General features: G+C 48.4%; 1 protein-coding gene and 1 long non-coding RNA gene across 4 annotated transcripts; one reads left to right on the top strand and one right to left on the bottom strand.

The window, feature by feature from the left end:
• Positions 1–2570: 2570 nt before the first annotated feature.
• On the top strand, positions 2571–11203 carry LOC143435294 (uncharacterized). 2 transcript variants are annotated; one of them, XR_013105447.1, is made up of 3 exons: positions 2571–2708; positions 10280–10318; positions 11105–11203. It is a non-coding gene; the product is annotated as an uncharacterized LOC143435294 (long non-coding RNA). The 2 variants fall into 2 exon arrangements; XR_013105446.1 differs by having other exon boundaries at positions 10280–10334; positions 11105–11188.
• On the bottom strand, positions 7715–23455 carry Mtres1 (mitochondrial transcription rescue factor 1). 2 transcript variants are annotated; one of them, XM_034524973.3, is made up of 4 exons: positions 23346–23455; positions 15280–15761; positions 13229–13301; positions 7715–8153 (listed from the first exon to the last, which is right to left on the bottom strand). In XM_034524973.3, the coding sequence occupies exons 2-4, from the start codon at positions 15747–15749 to the stop codon at positions 7974–7976; spliced, it is 723 nt and encodes a 240-aa protein (XP_034380864.1). In that variant the 5' UTR covers positions 15750–15761; positions 23346–23455; the 3' UTR covers positions 7715–7973. The 2 variants fall into 2 exon arrangements, with proteins under 2 accessions (XP_034380864.1, XP_034380865.1); XM_034524974.2 differs by lacking the exon at positions 23346–23455 and adding an exon at positions 23168–23320.
• Between the last annotated feature and the right edge of the window lie 132 nt (positions 23456–23587).

The following is a 23587-nucleotide window of genomic DNA, read 5'->3' as shown; positions in this document are numbered from 1 at the left end:
CTGGAGAGATGGCTCAGTGGTTAGGTGCACTGGCTGCTCTTCTAGAGGACCCAGGTTCCATCCCCAACACACCATATGGCAGCTCACCACCGCCTGCAGTTCTAGTTCCAGGAGATCCAGCATCCTCTTCAGACCTCCTTGACCACCATGTACATGTGGTCTGGCACAAACAAACATGCAGGCAAAACACCCATACACGTTAAGGCATGGCCTGGTGGGGGAGAGGGCAGTTGAATTAAGTGCATTCTCCTACTGTGTGCTGTCTGTGGGTTTCCATTGCTGTGAAATGACACCATGACCAAGAACTCATTCATAAAGTACAACATTGGGCTGGCTTGCAGGTTCAGAGATTCAGTCCATTATCAAGGCAGGAAGCATGGCAGCATCCAAGCAGGCATGGTGCAGGGGGAGCTGAGAGTTCTGTATCTTCATCCCAAGGAAGCCAGGAGCAGACTGTTTTCTAGGTGGCTAGAAGGAGGGTCTTAAAGCCCACCCCCACAGCCACACATTTCCTCCAACAAGGCCACACCTCCTAATAGTGCCACTCCCAGGGCCAAGCATATTCACACCACCACACAGCCTTCGTTTAGAAAGGCTGTCTTGGCAGGTAGGAAGAGGCAGCGGGTTCCATAGCCTTTAGCATCATGATGGCTTAGGGTTTTTTGGTTTTGGTTTTGTATGTGTATTTTTGAGACAGATTGACTGGCCTGGAATGTACTAGATCAGTCTGGCTGCAAACTCAGATCCTCCAGATACTAGGATTAAGATTCGCACCACCAGAGTTGCAGAGATAGCTCAGCAGTTAAAATCGCTGTCTGTTATCTGAGCATTTGGGAGCAAAGGCCAGATTAAGATTAAGGCCTCAAAACTTGGGGGTGAATGCAGGGAGGCTTTGCTGCCTCTAGAGGGGGTTCATCCACTCAGCAAACATCTTTGGAGGGCCAGAGCTAGTGGGCCTGGCTGTCTTGGAACTCACTCTGTAGACCAGGCTGGCCTCGAACTCAGAAATCCTCCTGCCTCTGCCTCTGCCTCTGCCTCCCAAGTGCTGGGATTAAAGGTGTGCACCACCACTGCCCAGCACGAGTTACTAGTTAAGCAACCCATTTTAGCCTGGTGGGAAGGTTCTGAGTTAGCACCACAGAACCTGACAGGTCTTGCCTGAAGCTGATTTGCAAGATGTCCGTGAGTATGGCCAGACGGGACCTTGGCTACTCCCTGTGCAGAAGGCAGCCAGGTCATTACAGGTATTAATGAAGCTGGGCTCCGGCCTAAGGCACAACTGCAGGACTCCATGCTTTCCTGACCCTCCTGTTCCTCACAGGCCGGAAGGAAGTTGGTAAGCCTTTCTTTAAGAATTGACAGGCATTCAGCTTGCGCTGCAAGGTGTAAGGACTTTTCCATCCTTGGTTTTGACAGGCTAAACTTGGGAAGAGACAATGCACTCCAGTATGCATAAGGCCTGTGGCCATCGGTGGTAATACACTGCTCAAAGTTGCCATTTCAACCTTTGATTTCTCTACTTCAGAATCAAGCACTAAGAGGTTTTCCCTAGGACAGGGTTTTTCTGTGTAGCCCTGACTATCCTGGGCTTCCTCTGTAGGCCTGACTGGCCTGGAACTCAGAGATCGGCCTGCCTTTGCCTCTTGAGTGTTGAGATTAGTGGTGTGTGCCACCATTCCCCACCCCCACCCCCCAACCTCCACCAAAAAACAATCTGTTGATAGGTTGTATATATGGCTTAATAGTGACTTTGATTTCAGAAACAAGTATTGCCTCTCTTTAGGATCCCCTAAAGAACAAGTGTTCATTTTAGAAAACTCTTGTTTGTCCTGGCCACAATCTTCACTTGTCTGTCTTGGGGAGATAGTCTCAGTGTTGGTGCTTGCCAGTAATCCCAATACTTGGGAGGCTGAGACCAGGGATCATGAGTTAGAAAGTTAAAAGGGGTGGAGGGGTGCAAGGAACTAGAGATTATACTGGCAACAAGCGAGAAAGCTGGCTAAGCCAGGGGCCGAGTAAGGCAATGGGGTCTGAACACCTTGGAGTAGTGCTCACGGCAGGCAGCCAACAGCCATTCTAATCCAGAAAGCAAGGGTCTTACCTGTAGCAAAGGGAAGTGGGTGTGGCCTGGGACGGTGTCCCTCTGAAAGAACGCTGCAGGCATGTGGTAAGATGCACTTTGGGGCAACGGTATGAAGCAACGGATTAGACGCAGCTCAAGACAGGCTCAAGACACCAAGAGCATGCAATGAGATATAGAAGAAAGCTGAAAATTCCTTTAAGCAAAACAGTGAAATGCATTTCACAAAAATGCATACAGGCAAAATGATATCATTAAACAGTGAAATGATTGCCCGAGTAGGAGAGGCCGAAGTGGGGTGGGGGTAGGGAGGGGAGTGGGCCGGGAAGACCTCAGAAGAACCGAGAGGGAACAGTGGGCCCAAGGTGCTTCTTAAGGAAAACCTCTCGTGAGCGCTGGTAAATGTTTAACAGTTGTTGCTCTGAGGGGGAATGACAAACTCTGATCTGCAGCGTTTGCTGATTTCCAAAAGCTGCTCTGATTGGAGCCAGCGAGGGAGCTGTGGGAGCAGTTCGGGCGCTGCTCGCTGCTCAAGTCCTGGGACCTCAATGTTCAGTCGGTCGCTGCTCCCTGGAGACCATGCAGCTGGGAAGTCTCCGACTGTAAAGTGGACCTTCACAGAGCCAAGGTAAGGCAGAGGTCCTTTTCCTTGCTCAGTATACGTTGTGAGCCCTTTAGGTAGGTTCATGAACATCCACTGAACTGAAATGTTTTTATAGTTTCTTGAAAAATAAGTATCCAAGCATGATGACGCACATCTTTAATCCCACTGGTGGGAGTCAGGCAAATGGGTCTTTTTGAGTTCAAGGCCAGCTTGGTCTCCATACAAGCTCCAGTCCGTTTAGAGCTTAGGACTTTATAGTGAACACTCCTGGGGGCTAGAGAGACAGCTCCGCAGGTTAGAGCAGTGGCTGTTTCTCAGGATCCAGGTTCAATTCCCTGGCACTCTCAACAGCTCATAACTATAATTCAGAGGATCCTACATCCTCACAAGGCGTATAGGCGAAACACCAATGCACATGAAACAAAACTACATAAATTGAATAAAATAATTTAAAAACAAAACAAATGAACAGTTGCCTCTAACAGTTGTTTTGTTTAAAAACAAAACAAATGAACAGTTGTTTTTCGAGACAGGGTTTCTCTGTGTAGTCCTGGCTGTCCTGGAACTCACTCTGTAGACCAGGCTGGCCTCAAACTCAGAAATCCGCCTGCCTCTGCCTCCTGAGTGCTGGGATTAAAGGTGTGTGCCGCCACCGCCCAGCGGTTGTTGTTTTTGCCATTTCTCCCCTGATAGCCCCAAACTCTTGATCCTACGGCTTCTACCAATCAAGTCCTAGGATTACAGGCGTGCACCAACATCTGCAGCCAACAATATATATAAATATTTTTCCTTTGTTATTCTATGGAAACGTAGACCAGGGTTTCCCAACCTCCACACTACTGACATGGTGTTCTTTTGACAGTCCTTTGCTGTAGGGTTGGTTTGCTTGAACATTATGGGATGTTTAGCGTCATCTTCAGGCTCTCCTTTCCTGGGGTCCCTAACATCCTCTCCATCATGACAACTAAAAGTACCAGGTATTGCCAAATGCCCCCAGAGGGAGTGGGCACACAGCCCCAGTTGAGAACCACTGTGGTAAGATGTCCAGAGATACTCACAATTTGACTGGGGAGGCCTTGCCAGGACCACATTAAAAGGCAGCTGTTGTTCGGCCTCAGTAATGAGCGAGCTCCAACAGTGCCATGAATCATCACGAGTGGCTCTTAAGTTTCTGCTAGATTTCATAAATACGTTCCAGTCCCTTGCACTGTTGGTGACTCTTGGGAGATCAATCTTTTGCCACACGCTATGACCAGACTAGCATCATCTATGATCACATGTCTTCATTGTTTGATTTTTTTTAAAGAAAATTATTATATTTTTAGTTATGTGTCTGTGTGTATGGGGAGTTTGGGTACCCACAGAGACACTGAATCCCCTGGAGTTGCAGTTACAGGTGATGCTGAAGCACCTGATAAGGCTGCTGACAACTGCACTTGGAACTGCACTCAGGTCCTTCGAGAGTACTATGAGGTTTTTTTTGTTTGTTTGTTTGTTTGTTTTGTTTTTGTTTTTTTGAGACAGGGTTTCTCTGTGTAGCCCTGGCTATCCTGGAACTCCCTCTGTAGACCAGGCTGGCCTCAAACTCAGAAATCCACCTGCCTCTGCCTCCCAAGTGCTGGGATTAAAGGCGTGCGCCACCATTGCCTGGCAATACTATGAGTTCTTAACCACTGAGCCGTCTCTCTGGCTCTTAGGTTAATTTTCCTTTTATTTCTCAGTAGCTGTCCTGGAACTCACTATGTAGACCAGGCTGGCCTCGAACTCACAGAGATCCACCTGCCTCTGCCTCCCAAGTGCTGGGATTAAAGGTGTGTACCACTAGGCCCAACTCTCAGTTTGATTTTTAAAAACTATAGTCTGGAATGGATCTGACCTGGCAGGATGTTAAGTCAAGTACAAGTTACTAATGAGCTTTCAAATGGCCATCTCAGTGCCAGCTATGGGGGTGCACATCTGTAACCCCAGCACTCGGACAGCCAAGGCATGAAGCGCTGTATTGAAGGCCAGCCTCAGTTACATTCTGACTGAATGAAGCCTTACAAAATGGCTGAAGGCTTCTCCTGCTTTGACTTTGTCCTGATCCTCACTTGTCCCATAAGGACTGTGAGACGCAGAGAGAGACAAGCTAGAGTTATGGTCACAGCTCGCCTGCCGACAGACTGGGTTTAAAAATCACTAGCTAGCATACTGTTGGAGTCCCTGCTCTTACCGTTCAAGGCTTCTCAAGTGCAAAGAGAAGCTGAGAGGGGGATGGGGAAGGGGAAGTATAGACATGTAACTGAATTGTGATTTGTCACTATCTCACATAGAAATTAAACATACTATATGTTTACTGACGACTCAAAAAGCCAAATAACAAAGTGACTAAGCCGGAAACCCCATGTTGACCTTTACGCAGTATTATTTCTTCTTGAGAGTTTAAGTTTTTCAAATGTTTTAATTTAAAACAAACAAACAAAAAAATTTTTTTGAGACTAGGTCTTTTTTAGATAGCTCTGGCTGGTCTAGAACTCACTATGTAGATCGGGCTGGCCTTGAACTCAGAAATTCAGCTGTCTCTGCCTCCCAAGGACTAGGATTAAATTTATGCAAAACCATACCATTTTAGCACTTTTTTAAAAATTAGATAATGGATGTTGTACCTTCGAATGTGTGTGGTGGTTAGAGGAGTCTCAGGGGTTGAATTCACGCAGGTCACCAGGCTTATGTCACTGGCCGGCAAACGTCTTTCTTTACCCATTGAGGCATCGCTCTGGTTCTCTTGGGTCAAAGTTTTTAAACAAAGGTAAATTTTTCTGGGTTCTCCAAACCAAAGTGGTGAAAAGCTCCTGGACCCTGACTTAACTGCTTCTGTTCTAGAAGCTTCACTTCCAGACTCAGATCTCAGACTTAACTGCTTCTGTTCTAGAAGCTTCACTTCCAGACTCAGATCTCAGGAAGTTATGGAGGGCCAATAAGAGCCCACCCAGGACAGCCAGTCTCCCAGGAGGACAGGGCCACGAGCCTCCTCTGGGAGCTGCTCCTTCCGGGTGCTAAGGCTTGGCTCCTGGGAAGTCACAGACAGACCTGAGTGTACATACCACATATACTGTGTAGTGTGCACGTGTGCTCGGTTCTACTCTGCTCCATGTAGACTTAGTTCTTTTTTTTTTTTTTTTTTTTTTTTTTTTTTTGGTTTTTTTGAGACAGGGTTTCTCTGTGTAGCCCTGGCTGTCCTGGAACTCACTCTGTAGACCAGGCTGGCCTCGAACTCAGAACTCTGCCTCCCAAGTGCTGGGATTAAAGGTGTGCGCCATCACTGCCCGGCCATTTTATTTATTTATTTATTTATTTATTTTCCCCCCACAAGACGCGGGAAACGGGACGGGGGTGGGGGGGAAACGGGACGGCGGGACTCGAACCGCGAACCAAGAGACAGAACCAAGAGACGGTGCGCCCTCTGCGGGAGGGCGCCTGCCGAGCCACCGGTGGTTCGCTGGACTTAGTTCTTTAGAGTGTGTAACACTCTCATGAGGGTCAGAACACTAGTCTGTCTATCCTGATAAGACCCTGTGTTTTGGGCTGGAGAGATGGCTTAGTGGTTAAGAGCACTGGCTGCTCTGCCAGAGGTCCTGAGTTCAATTCCCGGCAACCACATGGTGGCTCACAGCCATCTGTAATGGGATCTGATGACCTCGTCTGGTGAGTCTGAAGACAACTAGAGTATACTCATGTAAATAAGTAAATCTCTTTAAAAAAGACCCTGTGTATCTCCTATTGCTGCCTCAAACTAAATTGTTAATTCTTTTGAGCCAGGAGTTAAAAACATTTTCAGTAAAGGGTCAGATACTAATCAGTGTATGTTTTATGGGTCAAACGGTCTTACCTGTGTGTATATAGTCATATGTGTATAAATACATTGCACACGTAAAAGAACATTGAAGAAATTGCTTTTATATATATGGGTGTTTTATTTCCATGTATGTCTGTGAACCACATACATGTCTAGCACCCACAAAGGCTGGAAGAGCACATCAAATCCCCCAGCTAGGACGGGAGTTGCAGTGGTGAGCCACCATGCGGGTGCTGGGAATTGAATCTGATTCCTTCAAACGAGCAGCCAGAGCTCTGAACATAAAATGTCAAAGCCATTCTTAGCTTGCAGGCCATTAAGCCAGGCTCTGGCTCTCTTGATTTATCTAGCAGCCCTAAAGGAAAGCATTCCAAATGGATTCTAAGTAGCCCAATTGGAATTAAGGGGGCAGTTTTATTCCTTCTGGACTACAGAAGACAAACCAAAGAGAACCAACACTGGTGTTCACTGAGACAACTGGTAAAAGGCTCTCCTGGACTTTATCTTGCATTGACCTGAAGGGCAATCGTGACTGCCAGCTTTGGCCACAAGATGCCTGAAACGTAGTCCCTATACTGGGGAAATACTTAGAAGAACACTAAGGAGCCAGGTACATGTTATTCTATAATCCTCACTCTTGAGAGTTACAGGTAGGAAGCCAGCCTGAGCTATCCGAGACTCCATCTCAAAAAATAAAACAGGTGTGGGGGTGCCTGTCTTTAAGCCTAGTAGTCAGGAGGCAGAGGCAGGTAAATCTTGGTGATTTTGAAGCTAGTCAGGGTTACACAGTGAGACCTTGTGTGTTGGTTTGAATAGGTATAGCCACCGTAGACAGACTCCTATGTTTGAATGCATGGCCATAGGGAGTGGCACTATTAGGTGTGTCCTTGTTGGAGGAAGTGTGTCGCTGTGGGGTGCAGGCTTGAGATCTCATGTTCTCAGGTAATATACCAGTGTAGCTCACGAAGTCTGTCTGCTGCCTTCGGATCAAGATGCGGAACTCTCAGCTTCTGCAACACCATGTCTGCCTGTGTGCCACCATGTTTCTTGCCATGATTATAATAGACTAAACCCCTAAAACTGTAAGCCAGCCCCAATTAAATGCTTTCCTTTATAAGAATTGTGGTGGTCATGGTGTCTCTTTACAGCAATAGAACCCTAAGACACACTGTCTAACAAAAAACAAAACAAAACCCACAAAGAAACAAGGCCAGTTTATTTTACCGTGACTCCTGAGGTAGTTAATGTGGGAAATGTCAGGCAACCTGTAATGTTCTCTCCGGCCTGGGCACCTCCAGAATCGGTCTCTGTGCAGAACAAGGGGGCTCTCAAAATGCCAGATCTAAGCACAGGCCAGCCAGCCCCAGAGGGAAACCCACAGGTCAGTGCTCCAGTGACCCCACAAACGACAGGAGAACTTTATTTTAGTAAAAACGCCCTGGGGAGGAGGGTGTTTATTTAGACGCAGTCTTTTTAGGCAGCTTTAAGTTCTTCCACCGTCGCAACAGCACCCGGTACTTGTCGTTCTCAGTCTTCTCTTCGTAGACAGCTTTCAGGAGAATTCGCATCACCACCTCTGTCCCTGTCTCTCTGTTCTCTCCAGTGAGGAGATCCAAAGTATCTCCCACTTTCACCTGAGAACACAAGGAAACAGCCTTTACTCCATTCCAGGAAACCTAGGCCCTGCTTTGCTTTAATGTGATGACTGTCACACAGGAAGAGCGAGGGAGACAGCCCCGACTCCTTTGAGGCTGTCACCCTAGTTCTGAATTGCATGGCGGGGTAGGCATACAGGAGGGAGCCTCAAGCACAGGGGCCAGATGGCAGCAGTCGCTTCCCTCCGACATCAATGACCAGCCTGCGGATGAGCTAGGCTGGAAAGGTCATTAGTCAGGTAATTGAGGGAGTACTTGGACGAACCTGTCTGGCCGGCCAACACTGGTAAAACACTGAAAAGTGGGGCACAGCCTTAGCAAGAACATGAAAAGACAGCACTGGATGCTCCAGGAAGAGAGCCGGCTGGCACTGATTTTTAGCCAGGATGCCCTAAAATGGGATGGGCCAGTTTCGTAGACATCAGTCACCATGGCTGGCTGCAGAGAATTTAAAGTGGAGCTGCAACTTTTCAGTGTCGGCTGCCCCATGAGAGAGACTTGGGGGAGAGACCAGCTTTAGACCACAAAGGTGGACAGCACACAAGAGAAGAGTTGCCTCCAGGGGCTGAGGCCAAACTAACCCTATCAGAGGATTTGCGGCTAAAGCTTGTCACCCTGGAGAACCATGTTACCTCCAGGGCCCAGCTGCAAGGACTTAGTCCATGTCAGGTGCATGGGAAACGCCTGGTAGATACCTGGTCCAAACAGCTCATTCGAGAATCTTGCCAGGAACTCAAGAGGGGCTAAATGCAGCCTGGCCACATGCTGCTGCTTCTGTCAAAATGTAAGCCAGAAAGAGCATGGTGTTGCCCCACAATTGCTTCTATAGACCTAAAGCAACTCAGATGTGGGCCACTGATTCTGTTGAAGGGTCCGAAGGGATTGCTCAGTGGTTAACAGTGACCACTGCTCTTGTTGCCTGTAACTGCATTTCCAGGGGACATGACACCCTCATCTGGCCTCCCTGGTACCAACGCACACACATGGTGCACAGACATGCATGTGGACAAAACACCCATTCACATAAAATAAAAGTTATTTAAACATTTTAAAATAAGTATAACCACCGGGCAGTGGTGGCGCACGCCTTTAATCCCAGCACTTGGTAGGCAAAGGCAGGCGGATTTCTTTGAGTTCGAGGTAGCCTGGTCTACAGAGTGAGTTCCAGGACAGCCAGGACTACACAGAGAAACCCTGTCTCGAAAAACCAAAAAAAAAAAAAAAAAAAAAAAAAAAAAAGTATAACCAAAAGAAAAAAAAACCAACCTCGCCCCAGAAACTAAGCCCACCCCCCAACCAAAAAAACGCACTGCTTAGTAACTGGAATTACTTCATCAAATTCACTAATTTTTTTTTTTAGATTTATTTTATGTACGGGCATTTATTTTTCCTGCATGGATGTCTAGGTGCTATGTGCATGACTGGTTCCCTTGGAAGTCAAAGATAGAATGGATCTCTTGGAATTGGATCACAGGCAGTTGTGAGCCACCAGGTGGTACTGGGAATCGAACTGGGGTCCTTGGAAGGTGCAGCAAACGCTTTTAGTTGCTGAGCCATCTCTTGAGCCCCTAACTCAAAAATTTTGAAACCATTTATTTTGGGGTGTGGGGCACACATGTGGCCAAGGCCAGCTGAAATCTAGCTCTGTGGAGCTGGTTCCCTCCTTCAACAACATGGGGTCCAGGGGTGGACCTTCGGTTGTCAGGCTTGGCAGCAAGCCTCTCTGTCTGCTGAGCCATCTCACCAACCCAAACATTTACTTTAGAGGCATGAGCAGCATATGCTCATGCCTATAAACCCAGCGGAGGCAGAGGATTGCTTCAAGTTTTTAGTGAGATCATCTTACAGGGGGAAAAAAAGAAGAAGAAGAAGAAGAGGAGGAGGAGGGAAAGGAGGAAGCAGAGGAGGAGGAGAAACTCCAAGAGAGTATAAAGGAGAAAGGAAAAAGTCAGGGGTGTGGGGCACAAGAGAGGTTAATGGGGAGGTGAATACAATCAAAACACATCATACACATGCATGAAAATACCATAGTGAAATGTTATTATAATTAATATGTGGTAATAAAATGTTTTTAGAAAGAAAGTGATGGCATTTTTTCCTTCTAGGGCTCAATGTTTTCTCTTAGCCCAGCAGACTCCCGGGAGGTGAGTTTAAGGCAGGGTGAGTACCCATGTTTTCACTTCTCAAGGCACCATGTCAGAGCAGGGTTACCACAGCACTGTGCACTCTGGACCCCACCTAGCTCGCAGAACACACAAAAGCTCTGCTCAATGGCAGGTGGGGAGTAGGGGGACTGTGGGGAGACTGGGCTGCAGCACCAGACAAGCTGGACCCTCAGGGCCTGTAGCCAGGCACTGGCTCCATGGAGCAGGCTGGGGAAGCAGGCATGCTTTATTTAGTCCCATCCAAGGCCTGGTCCTCTCAGACACAAAGCAAAACTGGCTGGGATTAGGGGCTGTTTCAAATATCTACATTTCAAATCTCCGCTTAGCTGCAGTTTCTATGGCTACCAGGCCTCCTAGTAACAAGGCAGCAGAGTGTTACTACTGGCCTCTGCCTTTGCTGACCCTCCGGAGAAATCTGGAAAGCGGCTGAGACAACAGAACACCCAAGGCACGAGGAAGCAGAGCAATTAGGCTGGAGTTAACAATGCCTCGGAGCCCGGAGCCGGGAAGATAAACAGGCTTATGGAGTTTGCAAATGAGGCTCCAGCCAGGAGGGGCCTTCAGAGGTGCAGTAGAGAAGGCAGCCCAGCCTTAGTCCAGAAAGCAATAAAACAGGGTGGGGAAGGGCCCATCTGGAGCATGGCTTTTGTGCAGCTCACTGAACAATGGCTGCGGGGTCACCCTGCACCTGCCACCTAAGGTTATCAGAGCTCCCTGGCCTCTAAACAAGAATGGAGGCCAACTCCCCTCTTTCTGTCCATGCAGGCAGCAGCAGTGGGCTGCATGATCCCCAGGAGCAAGGAGTCTCAATGTTCCCCGATGCATACATGACACACTTAGTGTTCCACACCCCAAGGCAACTCGAGGTAAGCTTGGATCCTGCCCTAGCAGGCCTCTGGAACATGAAAGGAAAATAAAAACCACCCTCCAAAACTGCCTGCCTCCTCATTACCCCTCAATGCTAATAGGTTATGCTTCTAAGCAAGGGCCTTGGGTTTTAAGCCACCCTCTGTGCCCAGACAGGTATCATGTATCTCAGGCTGGCCTAAGATTCACTCTTGTGGGGATGCCCTTGAGTGCTCGGCACGCTCCCTACTCAGAGAGCTGCGTCCCTGTCCTGCTTTCAAACTTTTCATTAAAGATTTCTTACATCTTCCTTATTGAGTTTTGTTAAGTGATAATCTCATGGTAGAACACCCTTTAATCCCAGCATTCAGGAGGCAAAGGCAGGCAGATCTCTGAGTTCAGGCCAGCCTAGTCTACATAGTGAGACACTGTCTCAATCACACAAAAACTCATTTGAATCTCAGAGGGAGGACGAGGCAGCTCAGCACCTGTAGCAATGCCTGACAACCTGAGTTCCGTCCCTGCACCAACATGGAGGGAAAGAAGCCACGCCTTCCAATTGTCCTCTATCCTACACCTACACCCATGCTGCCACACGCTTGTCCCTGCACTCCCCATTCCCAGATTAAATACACTTTTGTAAAGCTGGAAAGTTAACAGAGAGCTGGGAGTTGGCTCAGCAGCTAGGCGCAGTCATTGCTCTTGCAGACGTGGGTTTGGTTCCCAGCACTCACAATCATCCTTAGTTCCAGCTCTGGGAGACTTGGTACCCTCTTCTGGCCAGTGTGGGCAGCAGGCACAGTTATGCACATACATATTTGCAGGCATTTATATACATAAAATAGATTTAAAAAACAAAATTCAAAATATAAAAGGCATGAAGAGGCTGGAGAGGTGGCTCAGCAGTTAGAGCGTCTTCTTGCCAGCTGCCTGTTGTTACTGCAGAGACCCTGGACTAGTTCCCAGAAGTCACTGTGGCTCACAACCAACCACCTGCAACTCCAGTACCAGGAGATCTTCCACAAGAACTGCCTGTGCATGTGCACACAAGCAAGACACTCAAACGCACAGAATAAAATACATTTAAAAACAATATATCCCATAGTAATCTATTTTAAGATAAATATGAGTAAGATTTAATTCAAAATATGTGGAACAGGTATTAATATATGCATACATTGTTTTCTTTTCTTGTGATGTAGTCTTGGCTAGCCTGGAACTAGATGAGCTGAGCAGACTTGGCTGGCTGAATCTGTGGCAGTCTTCCTGACTCTGCCTTCCAGTGTGCAAGTGTGTGTGTCTGTGTGTGTGTGTGTGTGTGTCTGAGAGAGAGAGAGAGAGAGAGAGAGAGAGAGAGAGAGAGAGAGAGAGAGAGAGAGAGGGGCAGGCGCAGAGGGAGAGACACACACACATACATACAGAGAGACTTGTTACAAAGCAAATATTGGAAGTACATTTTTTTTTTTATCAGTTGGGGTTTTGTGTGGTTTATTTTTTGAGACATGGCCTCACTGTGCAGCCCTGGCTGACCTGGGACTCATGTTCCGTCTTCAGCCTTACCAGTGCTAGGGTGACAGAAGTCATCACCCTGGCTTGACGTCTTTCAATTAGTAGTGTTAATATGGACTTGTTGGAAAATATGGGGCATCTTTTTTGCTAGCTGCCTATCAGAAAGCAGAGCTATAGGGAGAGAAAGCTTCTGCTGAAGTGACCAGAATCACACCCCTGCTCTGGTGACGCCTCTCAGTCAACCTTTCTCTCTGTCATCTCCTTGTCATGATTCCATGGGCTAATGTTAGTACCATAGACGTCTGAGTAAGGATGGCTGCAGTCTTGAGGGTGGCTGATTCTAAATTTCTCTTACTCAATAAAGTCTCAATGGCTGAGAAGGGACAGTGGCCTGTAGGTGGTTCCCACCAGCATGACCAGGACCTCTGAGGACCTCAGAGAAGGCGCCAGGGCCCACGGGGGAGTCGGGGACAGCACTAAGTAAGAGAGCAACAGACAGGGTGGTGGGACTGTCATGGCGGCGGAGTGGCTCACCGTTCTGCTTTTCTTCCACAATTTTTCCCCATTCAGTCTGAGTTCACCTTTGTAGAATGCATCTTCTACTTTGCTATTAAAAAAAACACACACAAAACACATAGCTTTGAGGAAAACAGCTGCAGTTATTGTCTACTCAGTGAATCCCCACAACACCCTGTGCTTTGAGTGAAAGTCAAGACACAAAGTGAAAGCGGCCATCACTTACTCGTATCCTAACAGGAGAGACCAAAGGGTACTTCCGATTCCCAAAAGGTGCTGCTTCTCAGACAGGTGGCTGTTGTGTGGGGTTTTATGGTGGTTTTAGAAGCAACTGCAAGCTCACTGAGCCATCATGGTCAGAATGAGTGGGTGCTTCCTGCCCTCAGCTACCTGCTTGGCACTCAGAGTGGAAAACCAGGCACTACACATAGGGAACTGCCTGTGTGCACTGACAGCCATTCACTTCTGAATTTAACCCCAGTGACCGGAGGAAGATAACAGACACCACCTTTCCTTCTGGTGACCTGACTGCAGATGACTGACGTCTGGCTCGGCTTAATAAAGGGAGTGGCCAGTGGCCAGGTCCTAGAGGAGTTAGCCAGATGTTAGATAGCAGCCAGATGTTAGATAGCAGCCAGCAATCCTGATCAGGATGCTCACAGTAGGACCACAGTCTTTTATGATCTGTGGATTTAAACAGTAAACTACAACATCCACCCTTCGACCTCTGTGCAGGCACTGCATGTGACACGGTGTTTGTAACAGCTCAAATCCACGCACGAGAGCCTTTTGCACGCCAGGCCTAGGTACACAGACCTTAAGCCAATCTGCTTATACCTGCGTCCCAGCATTTGGGAGGCAGAAGCAGGAGGATTTCAGTGAGTTGTAGGCCAGCATGGGCTGTAGAGTGGTAATATGGCTTTAAAGGGTAAAAAGGGGGTTCAGAGGTGGAACCCACAGAGCTGCAAGGACAGAACCAACTGCACAAAGCAGTCTTCCACGTCCACACACTAGGGTCTGCATGGCCTGCCTGCCACACATGGACAGTTAATATATTTTTAAAAGGAACCTGCCATTACTGTCTAAAGCAGCTTCTCTCAGTCCTGTTCACAGCAAGGACATGTCAAAATGTGCAGAAGGTTGCTTACTAGTAGTCTGAGAGATCCCCTCAATATGTAGTTCAGGTTGGCTTTGAACTCTGTCTCCTGACCTAGCCTCACAGGTGCTCAGACTGCAGGCACGACCCAGAGCTTTAGGTCAGACTGTGTTCTTTTGTGTGTGTTTGTGAGAACACATGCCATAGTTTGTGCAGGCCAGAGGACAACCTCAGGAACCAGCTCTTTCCTGCTCCTTTCTGGGATCAGGAACCAGAGTTGAATTGACATGACCTTTACCCACTGAGCCACCTCAGTGGCCCAGGAACTGCATTCTGGTTTAGTGTGTGTGTGTGTGTGTGTGTGTGTGTGTGTGTGTGTGTGTGTGTGGCTGTGGGTCCATGTGCCATGGCACATGTGTCTATGGACAACTGTGAGAGTCAGTGCTTTCCTTACGCTCTGTGGATCCCAGGAATTGAACTCGGGTTGTCAGACATGACGACAGGTACTCCTCGCCACTGAGCTAACATGCTAGCCCTAGGACCTGCGTTCTTAACTATCACTTCCTATTCCTCCTGGTGATCCTGGCATGTACGTTCTCATGCTGAAGTAGATGGGGAATCCCAGTGGTTTTCTGTAGCTATGATGCTTTCCCTGTAAGATGTTATCACTAGGAACAGAGGCGTGGTTCAGTGGCAGAACAGTTGCCTACTATGCACAAGGCTCTGGGTTTGATCCCCAGCAATACGGAGAAAAAAACCAGAAATCGTCATTAAATCAATGGCCCACAGCACACCAGTTGTGTGTGTGAAAGCACAGTTTCGTCATCTGTAAAGTGACATGATTGGAATGGGTCACCTGTAAAGTCCTGTCATGTCTATAGTTATTACTCCCCGCGACAGAGGCCAAGTGACTGGCACGTGGCATCGCACTAGGCAGACAGGTGGTTCACGGGGACATGCACGCCATACTCACTTTCTCCCTATATCAAGGCCTGTCTTCAGGATGACGTCATACCGGAAAGACTGTACCACTTTTTCCAGGTCTTTGTAGTCCTTGACCACACCAGGCTCCTCCTCAAGCTCCTCCTCCATCTCACTCCTCTCAGAGTGACTGGTCTCCTCATCGGAGTCCTCTTCATCTGCATCTTTTTGCAGGGTCTTTTTAGTAGATTTTTTGGAGTTTATATTGCTTTTGAGTCGTATAGAAAATGGAAAAATACATTCTGGAGATACTAAAAGCTCTGGGAGTCTCAGAGAGAAAATGTTACGGAAATGTGTTTTATAATTTGATGTGTTTAACTTGGTACTGGAAAAATATAAGTATCGGTTCCAGGAAGCACAAAGTTTGTGTGACGATGTCCCTTGAATCGCACCCCAGAGTCTGGTCCAGGCATCTGGCTTTCTTAGAGCACCCGTGAGCAGTCTGACCCCGGGCACAGCCATGCTGCTCAGGACCTGCAATGGAAAGCAGGAAGCATCACATCACGGTGAGGTGCTACAGAACTGTGCTTAACACACAGGCATGAACACACCACAGGCACTGCATAAGGACCACTGCATTGCCACCGCCCCGTGCAGGGCTGCGAGCCAAGCACACTACGGGGAGCTGTCTCATTGCAATCAACCTGCTTGCTCGTAGGACTGTCTCAGGGTCCACTGAGGCACAAAAACTATGGGAACCACTGCTTTGGTTCTTCTTCCTCACCCTAAATAGCTCTGGGTATTGATTACAACTGAAAAATATTAACAGTAATTATTAATGGTTTGTTAAAAAAAAAAAAAAGGCTGGACGTGGTGACACACACCACTCAGGACACAGAGGCAGGAAGATCTCTGAGTTCCAAGCCAGTCTGACCTGTGGGCAAATCCCAGGCCAGCCAGGGCTACAGAAAGAAATCCTGTCTGGAAAACAAACAAGCAAAGGAGTTCATGAAATGCACAGTGACTCTCCCAACTTTATTTCCACCTAGATCCTGGTAAATCAGAGCTAGCCAAAAATGGGCAGAATGGGCAACTCTGCATGTCCACGGGTCGAATCTCCTTCCTACTGCTTAGTAGAACTCTCCAAGAGGGGGAGAAGGGGGCTGGAGCCCACAAACTAGGCAGTCACTCCAGAGAGCAATCAAATCCTAGTTACTACAAATGCAACAGAAACCATCTTATTACAGTGGTGGGAGGCCTCCCAGAATAATCAAAACGTAATGGCTTTCTCTTTCTCTCTCTCCATCCATCCTTCTTTCTCTCATCCACCCATCCACCCACCTATCTATCTACCTATCTATCATCTATCATCTATCTGAGACAGGGCCTCTCAACTTAGCCCTGGCTGTCCTGGAACTCACTACGTACTACAAACTGGCCTCAGATTCAGAGCTCTACCTACCTCTGCCTCCTGAGGGCTGGGATGAAAGACATGTGGGACTACATTAGGCCAAGATGGTTTTAAAGACCATGATTTGCTAATAAGAGAAAGGATGTCAGAAGCTTAAATCCATACATACACGAAACCTGACAGACTCGTCAGCATTCTCCTCATATTTGGGGCCTGAGACTCACTTCCTTTATTTGATAATAAGCCTCACGATTTCCCTTCCTAATTTCCACTAATTACAAGTCTGATGACAACGTCTGTGTGGCTATTCCTAACTTCTGGTTGATCTCTAGAGGGTAAAATAAGCCAACAGCACAGGCTCGCTCTGCTTCCTCCATCCTTAGAACCCCCACTAAATCCTTTTTTTTTTTTTTGTTTTTTTTTTTGTTTTTTTGAGACAGGGTTTCTCTGTTTAGTCCTGGCTGTCCTGGAACTCACTCTGTAGACCAGGCTGGCCTCGAACTCAGAAATCCGCCTGCCTCTGCCTCCCAAGTGCTGGGATTAAAGGCGTGCGCCACCACCGCCCGGCTCACTAAGTCCTAAATAACAAGAATTTCAGGGCTCATGCGGCTTTTGGTTTTTGTTATGTTTGTCAAAGGAACAGCTAAGCAAAGCCTGTAGGGTTTTCTTTTTTGAAATTTTCTTTTTCTAGTTTTATCTTATGTGTATGAGTGCTTTGTCTGCATATATGAACATGTACCATGTATATGCCTGGTGCCCCAGGAGTCAGAAGAGGATGCTGGGTCCCCCGGCACTGCAGTTACAGATGGCTGCGAGCTATCATGTGCATGCTGGAAACCCAACCCCGGTCCTCTGCAAGATCAAAGTGTTCTTAACCACTGAGCCAACACTCCAGCCTCTTAATAAAGGAAAAGTAGAGAAAAAGATAAAAAGAAAAAAATATATATGACTTTATGCATCTGTTTTGGCTGCACGTGTGCCTGTGCACCAACTGCATGCCTGGTACCGGTGGCCGTCAGAATGGTGTTACAGCCCAGGAATCGGAACCAAGATGACTGTGAGCCATCCTGTGCTCACAGGGTGCTGGGAATCGAACCGAGACTCTGTAGGAGCAACATGTGATCTTTTTATTATTGTTTTGGTTTTTTGAGACAGAGTTTCTCTGTAGAGCTCTGGCTATCCCAGAACTCTTTTAGGAGACCAGGCTGGCCTTGAACTCACAGAGATCTGCCTGCTTCTGCCTCCCAAGTGCTGAGATTTAAAGACGTGGGCTACCACACCTGTCCTCAACAAGTGCTCTTAACCACTGAGCCATCTATCCCTGCCTCTTGTTTTCGATTTTGAGACAGGCTCTCATACTAAAGTGCAGGCTGGTCTGGACTCACTACGTAGAGCAGACTTGTGATGACGCGTGATCCTTTTGCCTTAGCTTCACAGTGCTGAGATTATATAAGCACAGGCACCGCGTCTGATAGTCCAGTGTATTCCCATTTAATGGAGGCCTACCCCAAAAAAGAATTTCAATTTTGTAGAGTTCGGATAAAGAAAGAAAATAGCATGTTTTTCCGCTGGGAGTGTAGCCCAGCTGTGACCGTTTGCCGAGCATGTACAAGGCCGTCTGGTCCCGATGCTGCAGAATACAAGGAGAAGCAAGCAGTGTGTTTCCCATGCTGCGACAGCAGGAGCTCAAGACGCTATAGCCATGGACACGCCACTGAGAGCAGAAAGCCTAAAAGGCACGGGACCAGGAGGAACCGCCTCAGCATCTGGTAAGTCCCCAGCAGACATTGCCAGGGGAGATGGCTCATCAGTTAAGGGTACTGTCACCAACCCAGCCTGACAGCCAGAGTTCAATCCCCAGAACCATGTGGTGGGAGAGAGCTGGCCCCTGCACACTGTCCTCTGGCTTCTACACTCATGTGTGTACAAATACTACATAAAGGAGTCAGTGGTAAAGCTCCTGCCCACGGCATGCGGCTCTTTCCTTTCGGGGATACCTGGATGTGTTTCTGGACCCATCATCAGCCGCATTTCTAAAGATCTGTTCGCTTTGATTTCACTCCTGTGGATGCTGTCTGCCTGGGTGTCTGTGCCTCGTGTACGTGAAGCGCCCATAGAGGCCACAGGGGTTGTTCCTGGCATTACTGTGAGCCACCATGTAGGGGCTGGGAATTGAACCCAGGACCTCTGAAAGAGCAGCCAGTGTTCTTACCCATTGAACAGGCATCTTATCCATCCACAGGCAGAAGCGGATTGACCTGTACTAGGAAACCTAGCTAGTTGAAGACACCAACTTCAATCATGTTCATGTGTATATGTAACAACTGTATTAAGCCAAATGTTACCTTTGGAGCTACTCACTCCCTCTTCCTTCAACTCCCAGCAGGCAAACATCCCAAACAATGGAAGTCTAGATAGAAATGTATAAAAACCATACACTCGAGGGAAGGCATTAGTCTAGTTTCTGCCAGAGATGGTGACCATTTGTAGATGGCAGCAGAGAACAGGTCCCAAGGGAGCAGCATGAGAATCCAGAACTGGTTGGGAGAGCCCTGAGTAGGGAGATGGGTATCTGAAAATGTGCCTGCCCAGATTCCTGAGCTCCCCTTAAACAGGATGCTGGTTGGAACATGTATGGATTTTCAGCACTTTGGGAATAAAGGCTCAGGAGTTCAAGGTCAGTCTGGGATCCAAAAACCAAACCAACCAACCAAAACCAAACCAAACTAAAAAACCCGACTAGGGCAGAAGGCACAGTGTCAGTAATCTCAGCTCTTAGGAGACAAGACTGTGAGTCTGAGGCCAGGCCGGTATCAGGGCAAGTTCCAGGTCAGCTAGGGAGACCTACATGGGTGAGCCCATGTCACACAGAACACAGAACAAATGAGGGCGAACTAACAGTGCTCGCTCTGCAAACAAGAACATGAGTCTGAATCCCCCTCCCATGTAATTGGCTGGGCACCGCTGTGCATGCCTACGATGCCAGCTTTGGGAAACAGACATGGGCAGAGCTCACGAACCAGCCAGCCTAGTGATGACAGTGAGCTTCAGGTTCAGTGAGAGACCAGTCTCAAGGCAACGAGGTAGACAGTGATGGAGTGACAGCAGCCTAACGACCTCGTCTCGCCCCCCCAACCCCCCCATATGCACGCATACACACACATACATGAACAGTTTTTTTTTTTTTCCTTTGGTATGGCCTCCTAACTGTCCCAACTCTTCTGCCATCCCTTTCCATTTGTCCCTTTTCAGATTCTGGTGGCACCCGGGCAGAGTTAGCAGAGGACCCATGTGTCCTTTATCTTTGCCACCCCCACACCTCCCTTTTGAGGTAAGGTTTCATGGATTCTAGGCTGCTGTAAACTCACCGTGTAGCCAACACTACCCTTGAACTTTTGACCCTCCTGCCTTGGCCTCTAGTACTGGACTTACTGGGTTACTATGACTGTCCACCAGGGCAGAGTTAGCAGAGGACCCATGATTGCTGTGTGTAGAAAGGCCTGTTGCCAAGCCTGTGCTGACCGGTGTCTGTGAAACTGGACGTCAGCAGAGTTCACCACATTCTCCAAACTGAGAGTAGTGACCGGCTATACTGAAACTGTGATCTAACCCATGCTCAACACCTTGCTTTTCTCCTGGAAGCCTGCTGTAAGTTGTGGAGGAATTACACGCTTCCTGCATGATGCCAAGACGGACTTATAGATAATACCAGGCCTGGTTTCCTTCTTTTTGCCCATGTCTCTCCCTTTTCCTTATTTTGTTTTATAAAGTCATGTTATAATAAATCATATTTGCAAGTATGGCTATATGTTGAGGCCTACAAACACAATGTCTAACTAAGTGTCTGACATGACCATACCCAGAACCAAACTCTTGATGTCAGACCTGCCGAACCTGGAGCCTTCTTTACCTCAGTCAATGTAACACCATCTGTCTGGTGACTCAAAACAGAAGCTAGCGGTTTTCCTTTTTTTCCAAGGCAAGGCCTCATTATATAGCCCTCCTCCCAGGGGCTCCCACATGCTGGGATCACAAGCATGCCACGCCATGTCCAGCTTCCCATGACGGTCCACCACCTGGCTTTAAGACAGGGTCTCAGGTAGCCCAAATTCTCTAGGCTGCCCCGAAACTCTTTTGCCTCTCAAGTGCTGGTGACTGGAGACTACAGGTGTTCACTCCTGGACAGTTTCTTTATTCATGTCAACAACTGTTGTTTGTGTACATGGTGTGTGTAAGTCAGGGTGCAGGCACATGCGGCACTGCAGGTGGAGGGCAGCGAGCTCCTCTCAGGGTCAGGATTCTTGTGAGTCAAGGATTCTCATTCCCTGACACTGTGTACTCTAGGTGAATCCTCTTGTCTCTGTCACTCATCTTGGCAACAGAGTACTAGAACTGCATATTCACACCACACATCTGGCTTTTTTCAGGGAGTGAATATGACTTCAGGCTTGGCATGGTAAAAATTCAGGCCTGCATGAACCACCAGGCAAGACTATAAAACCAGCTCCTCCAAAGCAAAGGAAAAGCGCACTTCTGGGCCTGGTGGGCCAGGATGATGTGAAGTTCAACGGCTGCTTAGACCACAGTGGGGCCAGGGCTGGCCTGGGTAACTTAAGAGAGCCTGTTTCAAAATCAGGAGAACTAAGAAAGGTGTTCCTGTTAACCTGGTCCAAAAGCCCATGGCTAGGAAGGTCCTGGGGAAACCTGTTGTTGTTTTGCTACACAAATATGGTGTCAAAGTACCTTCTACAGACTTACATATATACCCAGAAATTAGTCAGAAAGCTTCTTTTTGCAGTGGGCACCAGTTAAAGTATAAACTGATTAAAGTGTGGGGATTTAAGTGCCTGTTAAATGCTCAGCCCTAAAAGAGACAGTTACACCAAACCCCTCACACAAAATCCAAACTAAACACAACCTGAACCATGACAAATGTCTGTCTGTCTTGGTCAGATTCAACCCCTGCCACACTCACTGACACTGGTCTTCATGGTCCTCACACACAAGGGACTATCTTAGCGTGCTTCCCATGGCTACAACTGAATCCGAGCTGGGGACATCACAAAGGACAGAGGTTTATTTATCTTGTGCCTTTAGAGTCTGGGAAATTCAAATCAATTGCATCTAACTCCCTTCTTCCCACCCCCACCCCCCCAAAAAACAAACCACCCTCCCCTCCTGCCTGCTTTAGAAGCTGACATCTGGTAAAAGGATTCTTGCTGCATCACAAGGCAGAAGATAAGGAGACAGTAAGCATGCCGGAGAGCTTGTTTTCATAACAAAGCCACGTACTCCCTTCATAACCACTAATCCCTGAACAGACTCGTCATTCATCAGGAAGAATCTTCATGACCTTGCTCTTCCTAAAGGTACCGCAACAAATTCCTAACACATGAAACTTGGGAGACGGGGAGACGAATTCTGGCCAAACCAGGGACCTTTGTTCCAGACAGGCCTAGAACACTCTCACCTAGGTATCTGCATGGAAACTCACCTTCAGGTCTAGACTCAAACACCCCGGGCCTAGGTGGGGCCTACCCATTCCAACTCTGCTTCACCTGGCAAACCAGTCCCTTTACCACACTTAATCCCAGTTCGCCCAGCCCCGCCCCAGAGCTAATCACAGGCTGCCCGGTAATTTACTGGATGCTGTCTGCAGGTGCATACACTCCACAAGATGACTTCTTCACCCCTGTTTTATTTATCTCACGTGCACAAAAACAGTGCCTGGTAATTCGATTTAAAACTTGCCGAAGCTGGGAACGTTGTTGCTAGCCTATAATCCAAGCATCTGGGAAAGAGGCAGGAGCTCAGGCGCTCAAGAACATCCTCCACTTTGAAAGTGAGTAAAATGCCAGCCACAACGAGACGGTCTTTAAAAAAAAAAAAAAAAAAAAAAAAAAGCTTGTAGAATAGAACAGTATGACCAGAGGACTGCCGCATTAGGAATGAGCTCATTAAAGTACAAAGTATCTGGACCGACACTAGCTCTCCGGAAGTCTTATATACCTAACTTTGGAGATGACCCAGGCAGCACGAGAGATAAGAAGAGAGTTTTAGTAGGAAAGTAACCCGGCAGGAGTCCATATTACAAAATCTCCTTGGCGGCAGTTTGCACAAGAAAGCCCGTAAGGTTTGTTTCGGGTGAGATTTTTTTTTTATATAAGGCTATAGACTCTGCTAATGAGGGCTGTGACTGCCAGAAGAGCAGCGTTTAGGCAAAGGCAAAGCTGCCCTTGACCCACACTAAGCTGGGAGTGGATCCACGTTCCTCAGCGTGTCACCGCTCGGTAAGACCCGGGCCTGGCCTCCAGATGGTTGTTAGGTCTACAGCTATGAAACCTTTCCCTTCTGCGGATGTCGGAAGCGCACTTCTTTCTAGACCAGATCGGGTTCCCCCCAGAGCCCTTCCATCCCGAACCTCCCCAGATCCCCCAAGGTCAAAGGAAACTGGACACTCCCACGCCGCCCAGACCCGCGCGCGCAGCAGCTTGTCTGCAGCTAGCTGCACCCAAGCCCCGGGACGCACAGCCTGGGCCAGCTCAATTCCCACGGCCCCGGGGTTCGAGAGGCGTCCCGAGGCAAGGCCGACTTTGCGGAACGGGACGCGCTCGCAGATTCAGCCGGAGCGCTGCAGGGCAGAAGCGGGCCGAGGGCAAATCACCCAGCGAGGGGCTGAGCCGGCGGGCCAGTAGGGGCGCACTCACCTGCGCAGTCCGCTGGTCCCTCCCCGGACCGCGCCGACCGCAGGCCGGAGCCACCTCCGAGCCTGCTCCGCCCCTTCCGCCCAAGCCCAAGCAACGAGAGTGCACCCCAGCGCATCCCAGCACGGTGGCGCCGTCACAGCGACCCCTGCTGGACGCCGCGCCTTGGATGACCACATTGTCGAAGTCGGTGTGTGGGGAAGTGGGGTGGGAGAAAGGGGGGTGGGGGGAAGGGAAGAGGGGAC

The sequence above is a fragment of the Arvicanthis niloticus genome, chromosome 20, assembly GCF_011762505.2.
Source record: "Arvicanthis niloticus isolate mArvNil1 chromosome 20, mArvNil1.pat.X, whole genome shotgun sequence".
NCBI lineage: Eukaryota > Metazoa > Chordata > Mammalia > Rodentia > Muridae > Arvicanthis > Arvicanthis niloticus.
This window is presented reverse-complemented; position numbering and strand designations above follow the sequence as displayed.